Source organism: Adelges cooleyi, unplaced genomic scaffold (genome assembly GCF_023614345.1).
Source record: "Adelges cooleyi isolate 19-005CV unplaced genomic scaffold, UGA_ACOO_1.1 ACOO_flye_CR_arks_rails_tigmint_CR_PRNA_9, whole genome shotgun sequence".
NCBI classification, from domain to species: Eukaryota; Metazoa; Arthropoda; class Insecta; order Hemiptera; family Adelgidae; genus Adelges; species Adelges cooleyi.
The window spans coordinates 13562393-13570639 of record NW_026096579.1 but is presented as its reverse complement, the minus strand read 5'-3'; the positions used below and the strand labels follow the sequence as shown (position 1 = coordinate 13570639).

At 30.1% G+C, this 8247-nt stretch overlaps 1 protein-coding gene across 1 annotated transcript; it reads right to left on the bottom strand.

The window, feature by feature from the left end:
• Window positions 1–1254: 1254 nt before the first annotated feature.
• On the bottom strand, window positions 1255–7290 carry LOC126846143 (carboxypeptidase E-like). The gene is made up of 10 exons (XM_050585342.1): window positions 7137–7290; window positions 6810–7063; window positions 5690–5886; window positions 5469–5624; window positions 5092–5258; window positions 4869–5005; window positions 3910–4049; window positions 3571–3697; window positions 2301–2450; window positions 1255–1559 (listed from the first exon to the last, which is right to left on the bottom strand). Exons 1-10 carry the CDS (start codon window positions 7142–7144, stop codon window positions 1534–1536), a joined length of 1362 nt encoding a protein of 453 aa, XP_050441299.1. The 5' UTR covers window positions 7145–7290; the 3' UTR covers window positions 1255–1533.
• Between the last annotated feature and the right edge of the window lie 957 nt (window positions 7291–8247).

Below are 8247 nucleotides of genomic sequence, written 5' to 3'. Positions count from 1 at the left end.
AATCGCTTCCGTATATATGAGCTGAATAACTTAAAAAATTGTTTTTTATACAAGACCGAAAATCGGGACTAAAAATATATTAACTAAATATTTAAGTTAAAAAAATAAAATTTATAGACAACAATGTCATGATCAATGTTTACACACATCTAACTGGTTCTATTTAATATTGCAACTAACCATAGGCAGATAAGTTACCCAGGATACCGGTCAAATCCCGGTAGGTCCTTTTTTGGTAGGCTTTCTTTATATTTACATATACTTTACAGTGTTCACTACTCAACACATGAGAATGTACACAAGAGCCCAACTAATTTTACCTACTAATAAATAATAATTTTAAATATTTCTCTGATAAAAAAAAAAACAAAAATAAAAAGACAAAGAATAACAGAATAAAAAACAACACCTACAGTGAATTATTATTTAACATATTATTCAGGAAAATGTATGTCTGTATTTATTAATATATGATTGACACTTATTATATTTATTTTTATATTGATTACATTTTTTAAGGTTCGAAAAAATACATTTTATTTTATAATTTAATTTTCAAAAAACATAATAAACATACATAAAAATAATAAATAGGGAAACGTTTTGTGTAAAGTATAAAATAATGTGTGCGGAGGGAAACCTCTTGTAAGTCGCTCTCATTTTCCCGTTTAGTCAATCCGCCTCTGCTACTAATTCAACACAGCAAATGATTAATTTTTATGAAATATGAATCACAAATGATAATTTTGAAATTTGTATACTCTACTACTTTAGGTCTATTTGTAGGATATAAGCAAGAAGAATAAGTAAGTATCATATGTAGGCTTTTAAAATATCTAGTTTATGTTAAATTAACGTAATTTCTGTATATTTAAATTACATTGGTATATATTACACAACAAAATATAGCTTATCAAGTATCAGCTGAAGAAATATATTATATGTTATAACCTATTAAAATTTAAGTGTTCTATTATATAAATAATATGTATTTTTTTCTTTGTATAAACTAATGAATAATAATCATTTCTAATCGATGTAATCATATATTATATTTCTCTTTTACCGAAGTCTACAGAATTCAATTACAAGATACATGTATAAAGTAAACTTTAAAACTATCCTAGGTATAACATTGTAAATTTATGATATCTCGACAGTTGCACATGTTTTTGTATTTATCTTGTCCAGATCGTTGTTAATTTTTTTGTTTTGCTACGGAATTAGTTTGGGCATGCAATTAATTAAGTAGTGTAGTTTAAATGTCTTTATTTTCCGTTTCAAACATAACTTTCTAAACGTGGTACCATTTATAGTAAAGAAATTAATATTTAAACCATTAACAATAAAAATAATACACTCTAAGCGTATACGTATTTTGGCAACAATGTTGTCATCTTTAGAACTAACGACAAACTGATCGTCTGTCAGTCTGTCGTGTACACATAGATAAATAATATTTTTTTTTGGGTAAAAGTTTAAATATTAATTACTTTACTATTTATACAACCATTAGTTTGCTTTAAGTTTTTTCTAGTGGTACCATTGTACACCAACATCTGTAAAATAATAAATAACATTATTGATTAAACCAACATTCAACTAATTAATTATTGATCAATTTGACGTAAGTCACTCATTTTCTCGGAAAATATTTACAATTTTATGGTTTTTCTTTTTGAAATTTTATTTAGGTATTTATGTTACGGAACAATATTATACAACAATCAAATAATTACATTCTTCAGTGTTTTCCAGAGCTCTACCAACTTTCGAAATTTGTATGGTATAGTATGTATTTAATTATCGTTTTGCATTAAGAATGATTTGCTGAAAATTTTGACTGGTCGATAACCATTTTTGGATAATAACCACTTTTAAAGTTTAGAATTGAGGACGGGAGGAAAGCTAGAGTGTAGTATTATTTTTTCCTGCGCTCGTTACTCTACCGCACTTCACCTTCCGTTCTAAATTTTAAACTTTAATAACTTTAAAAATAATTATTTAAAACTGATTATCGACAAGTCAAAATGTTCAGCAAATAATTTTTAAAGTAATAAGTATATTAACTATATGTACGTTTCAAAAGTCGATAGATCTCTGGAAAATACTAAAAAAAAGAAATATTTGATCATTATATAATATTGTAGAATTACATAAATATAACTATTTTTCAAAACTATAAATTTGTAAACATTTTCCGGGAAAATTAATATTTTACATTAAAGTTGATCACCCTATATAAATAATTTTTAGGTCCTAATTGGTTTAAACGTATTATAATACTTGTTAGAACTTACCTGGTTTTAAACCGAAGTTCAAGATTTTTGCTTCGCCGTGGTATTCATTCTTCACCACAACCACCTCTGTTTTAGGAAAGTATCCTTGCATGGAAGCTATGATCCGGTATTCACCGTCTGTCAGCAGTCTATAATAGTCCCCGTCGTGTACTACAAAAGTTAGATTTTTAATTTCAAATTTGTTTGTATAATCATTGATTGTAAATAAATTATTTACCAACGGTATAGGTAATATATGAATTACTAATTATTGCAGAAGGGAACATGTCCATATAAAACCAAAACATTGGCTAGGCAAAACTGTACTAATACCTTTAAAAAAAAATTATCTCGTTTTCCAAAAATTTATATGAGCAATTTTGCTAAATATATGACGGCCGTTTTTGGATTTGTGGACATGATCCCTTTCTAAAATTTTATATTTTTTTAACGTTTATGTATTGTAAAATCAAGAGAGGCGTCCATTGGTACATGCGATTTACTCAACTCGTAACTATTGCTAGTTAGTTGGGTAAAACATTTCCATATATTAATTTAACACTACTTAGTAACCACAAATCATATTTTAATTGCATTTCATAAACCGTTGATTATTGTTATTATTTACTTTTGTTTTATTGTTATTTGTTAATAAGAATGACGCAGTCGAAGTGTTGTTATATTCATTTCTGGGCAACCAAACATCTTAAGAATGACATTAACTCACCCCTTCTTCTATGTCTAGGTCCTTGACTTAATTCGTTAGGGTTAATATGTGTAAATGTTACTAATTTCATCTTATTAACATTTCAAATGTTCGGTAAAATGAGTGTGCCATTTATTGTTAGTGTTTCAAATTGAAACAAAGTTATACTGAATAAATCAGAAACACTATTAGTCGATGGCTAACGCATTATGCACGACTTGAAATAGTAAGCTAGAAACGCACACTTTAACCCTTAACTACTTACACTAGCTAAATCGTTCAGTAGTTGGTTACTGTAGTTATAGTGTAGGTAGGTTTATTACATAAATGCTTTTGCGAATACAAACATTTTGTTTTTTTTTGTTTTTATGGAAAAGAAAACTCACTATAGTCATTTTACTGTAATTCTAACATCTGAATGTTGAGAGTCCTCGAAATTAATTTTTATTTTCCTTTACATATGTTATGCATAATACAAAAGTCAAAAGACTCTTGCGCAAAAATGGACACTAGACAATTTTAAAACTAATTAACTGCACAGTGTATTTGTTTTTTTTAACACTAGAAAAGCAGAATAAAAATTACCTGATGTAACGTCGTGGAAAATGGGCATCTCTTCGCCATTGGTTATATTTACCACTTTGATGAACGCATCTGCCAATGGCTTCCCAGTGTACTCATTATAAACTTGACCTTTAACGCCTATATGACTCTAAAATAAAATGAAATCAAGATGTATAATTAACAGATTTTCATAAAACAAAACCGTGTCACCGTAATATTATTATAGTAAAATAATTTTTACTACTCATTCGTAATCGCAGGAAATTAAATTACATGAAAATTTGTCAGCAAGAGAAATATGTCACGGCTCACTCGTTTGAAAGTACACCGCATATATTATTGTTCTTATGTTTAACATACCTGCCAAATAAGATTGATGAGTGCATTCTTATTCTTTTCCCATTCGTGTTCTAGTGCGTCCTCGCTCGTATATTTGTCACAGCCCAACTCCAGGGTTATTTCAAAATCATTGGAAGACAAGTAGTTAAAATCTTGCATACCTTAAAAGTAAAAATGCAAACAAATCAAATTAGGTTAATGCACTCAGTGGCATATTTAAGATTTTGTCAATAGGGATATGCATTGGTAAATATTTCATAGACCCGAGGAGACTTTATTCCCTCACCTCCACCCATCAACACAGTATCCCAACCAGCTTCAGTTTTTTGAAAACAATTTAGATTGTCCTAAATTAGAAAACAGGTGGACATATCCCCATATCCTCTCGTAAACACGCCATATTATACTGTATAAAGTATACATATAAAATATAAATCATGCGTGGAATTAATAGTTTTTTTTTATCAATAGCAGCATAATATTATGTTTTGGTAAAACGCATCTAAATGTATTTTATTTTTAATATTTCTGACAACTATTATAACTAAAACAATATATATAGTTTAATATATCTGGATATCTGTCATCTATTATTAGGTTTTATTTTTGTCCTACACAGTGTATAGAAGGAAATATTGGGAAGATTATCTAAGATTAGCTTAGCCCGCTAAAATATTTGAATAGCCACCATTATAATTTTAGTTATTGCACCTATTAGTATAAGTAATTCTCTACTATAAATATTAGCAATATGATAGTATTGTGGTCTGTGGATCTAATTTTTTTTTTAGTTTCTCTCTCTCCTAAAATTATGTATAGATATCCGCCGATGATCCTTCGAGGGAGTAGGTGATAATTGAAGAATATTATACTTATAAATAGCTCATGTTCTAAAATTGTAATTTTTCTATCCTAAAAAATAACTTTTAAGTTTTAGCCTTACACCTATAAACAAGATCGTTGTAATTATTATGTCTTACCTCCTCTTACACTGTACCACTTAGCACCGTTGGTAATGCCGCCTTCTTTTCCAAAGTTTGTGTCTCCGCCTCTGCATGGCACTCTATTCGGATTAGCCATGTCTGCATGGTGTGTAGCATACGACATAGCTAACCACCTACAAAATATGTTCAAGTTTGATGACTATAATAATATTTTCTGCTGATGCAATATGTGAAAAATCATCGACACCACCAAACATACTTGAACGTGTCATCATCCGGACTCTTGGCATATTCACCCTGCACGTTTCCATACCGGCTAGCGTCGTATGGATAATTGGCGACCAAATCGCCTCCATGAAGATTGGCTGACGCCACAAATGGTACTGTCATAATTAACTGCATTACAGCCTTGGTCTCGGGTTGTATCTATATGCGGGCACGTTAAAAAAACACATTACATTATAATATATTCGAGTTTCGATACCGTTATTAGCTCATCATTATACATGTACTCGTACGTGCGTTTAAGGCATTGAGTTCATATGAAAACCATAATATCTGTTATTTTTTTTAGGCAGAACCTAAAGATTTAGAAGCCTTAAAGGTGCATTAAAATATTGAGTTAAGTTGATTTACCGGAAACGATAGATGGTCCACCATATGCACCAAATGGTTGTTGATATTTTTGTCGTAGGCTTCGTTGTCAAAAACGATACGGTCCAGATCTGGGAAATTTCTGTTTAAGTCTATGCCCGCCGCGTTATTTCTACCCACTAGGTAATTGCTTCCTCCCTGTACACACAATATATACATATATAAATACATGTTTAAATCATTATCAAATGAAAATGGCATACGTCGTCGGTAGATTTCTGCCATCCGTCAGGGTTCATGGACGGCATCAGATGTATTCTGGTATTAGTGATCAACTTGACGATTTCCGCGTTACCTGCCTTGTACTCTTCACATAAATAATCAGCCAACTTCAACAGCAACTCCCTGCCCAGTACCTCGTTACCGTGCATGTTGGCTATGTACTTGAATTCTGGATCCACTGGAATACACACACATACACATCAGTTTGCAATAATTTAATGTCCAATAGGTACACAATATAATATATAAGATTTATCTCAAAACGGCCTCATGTTTTTTTCGATTGGCCTACAGAATTTTTTTTACAACTCCTAGTGTTAATTTTAGAAAATTTACTTAAAAATATATACTATATAACAAAATGACACATGCTTTGCAAAACATGTCTGTTCTTTGAACCTAAAATGATCAGTTTTGTAGTCAATGAGTTAGTATTCTATAGTCACATATGTCCAAATTATTATAATATGTTTCATCTCTCCTAAAATACTAACATTTTTATGTTAATATTTCAAAAAAATTGTCATTGTTAATTGGTTTTAATAATTTTATTTCATACTTTTTTTTAGTTCATACCGTCGTGTTTTAACTCGTACCTCGTCTGCATACTATAGACTCTATAAGAAAATTTAATAGAGTTTGATATATGCCATATTCCTTTTAAATGTCAAAATTAAGAATTTCTCCAACTTTTATTATTTGGTGATTTTTTTCTGACCGGTCTCGCAATTTCCTCAAGGAAAATTCTTCTGTAGTGACATTTATTGGTAGTATATCCTAATTTAATGACTAATATAATTATTATAAAGCGAATTTATTAAAAAATAAAGATTAATAAAAAAAAATGTTGTTAAGAAAATCCGTATAATATTAAAAAGCATAGGCCCTTAATAAAAATCAAATTTTACATCTTTCTTTTCTAAAAGTTACAAAATATGAGGTTGGACCCAAGGTTCAGATGAAAGTATGATTAATATCACGATTTCTTGTTCTGATTTAATTTATTACATTAATTTTGAAGTTTAGTGTTAACTAATAGCTTCTATGTGAAGCTAAGAAGATATTTATCTGTACCGATCAATATAATATAAAACATCATACGTGGCTTGTGTATCTTGGGATGTACTGAGAAGACGATGACTATCAAGGGGCGGCCTTCGACTGAATTTTCTGACAGCCTGTACACAGTGGTTATAGCGGGACATTTTTCATGCACATCCATCAGGGTCTCAAACATTTCTTTGTTGTTGTGGTGTTTAAATTGAAAAGAAGTAGAGTCTTTGTTTTCTGTGCTGACATCGGCGGCCACTAAATATGATACCGTCAACATTACGGCTGTGGTGACGAACATAATTCTAAAACGAGAATGACAATAGAATAATTATTAAACACTTCGGTCGTCTTACCGATATATATATATATTCATACCTCAACATTTCGACTTGGATGGTTGATTGTATGGTCAGTCCATAACTTTAGTCCATTCCAAATGACTCGAGTGCACAGTGTGTTTAGTCAAACGGCTGATGGGATGTTTGTTATGGTCGATGGTCGCGTCCGGCTGACGTTTATAGAATGACACCGTAAGCTCGTCCACTGAGCATGCTCAGAACATATATGGGTGGTAAGTTCCTCCTTTCCGCCACCGCTGCAAACCCGGTGTTATTGATTTGACACTGAAATTACGTGGGACCTGTAGAAAAACAATACATACATTATATATATATATATATACATATATGCAGATACCTATGAGGTTCGACTTAAAATTAAATTAAAAAGGGTTTAACGTTTGACGTAAGACGCATTTCTCGACGTCCCAAAAGGGTGAATGGGGGATGTAAGACAAGATATCCACGTTCACTTGACCGAACCATCAGACCATTTAGAGTACTAAATATTACAGTAGCAGATCACCAGTAATAAATTTCAGATTACATAAAACTCTTTTTTTTTTTATAAACCGTTTAAATTTACTTGAACAAGTGTATTCACGCCGGTATAACTGCAATCGCTTACAGCTCGAAATCTATTATACTAAATAATATTATACAAACGAACAGCAACGATTTATAAAGCATGTTTTAGTTCTAAAATAATCTTGGCAGTAATTTTATTAATACTTATTTTTATTATACTAAACTTTAATTAGAAAAATTAATTTAAAAAAGGAACTAATTTGTTCTAAATTAAATTTTAATAAAGCATATATTTATTACAATTATACCATTCCTAGTTTTCCTGCACTTTTTTTAGTGACTCACTTTAACCTTGTTTTTTTTAATTTTAACTATTATTTTTGTGTGAAAAATTATAGGTACTATTTAATAATTTTATTTATATTTAATAGTATTTTTAATTAAAAAACTGTAACAACGTTGCAAAAAACATTTTTAGTACCTTATTAACATTTATCGTCTTGTGATTTAAAAATATTACCCGTAGAATAACTTATTTTTTGGAAGTACGTTTTTTTAAAAATGTTATCAGCGAACTATTAGTCGTTAAAAATATGGTTATCTGTAATATAATATGTAGG

What these genes read in the sequence shown, in the direction of transcription:
- LOC126846143 (XM_050585342.1), bottom strand. An exon ending in TTTCCACGACGTTACATCAG is followed by an intron (nt 2,451 to 3,570) that starts GTAATTTTTATT and finishes TAACTTTTGTAG; the next exon opens with TACACGACGGGGACTATTAT. An exon ending in GAACTTCGGTTTAAAACCAG is followed by an intron (nt 1,560 to 2,300) that starts GTAAGTTCTAAC and finishes ATTATTTTACAG; the next exon opens with ATGTTGGTGTACAATGGTAC.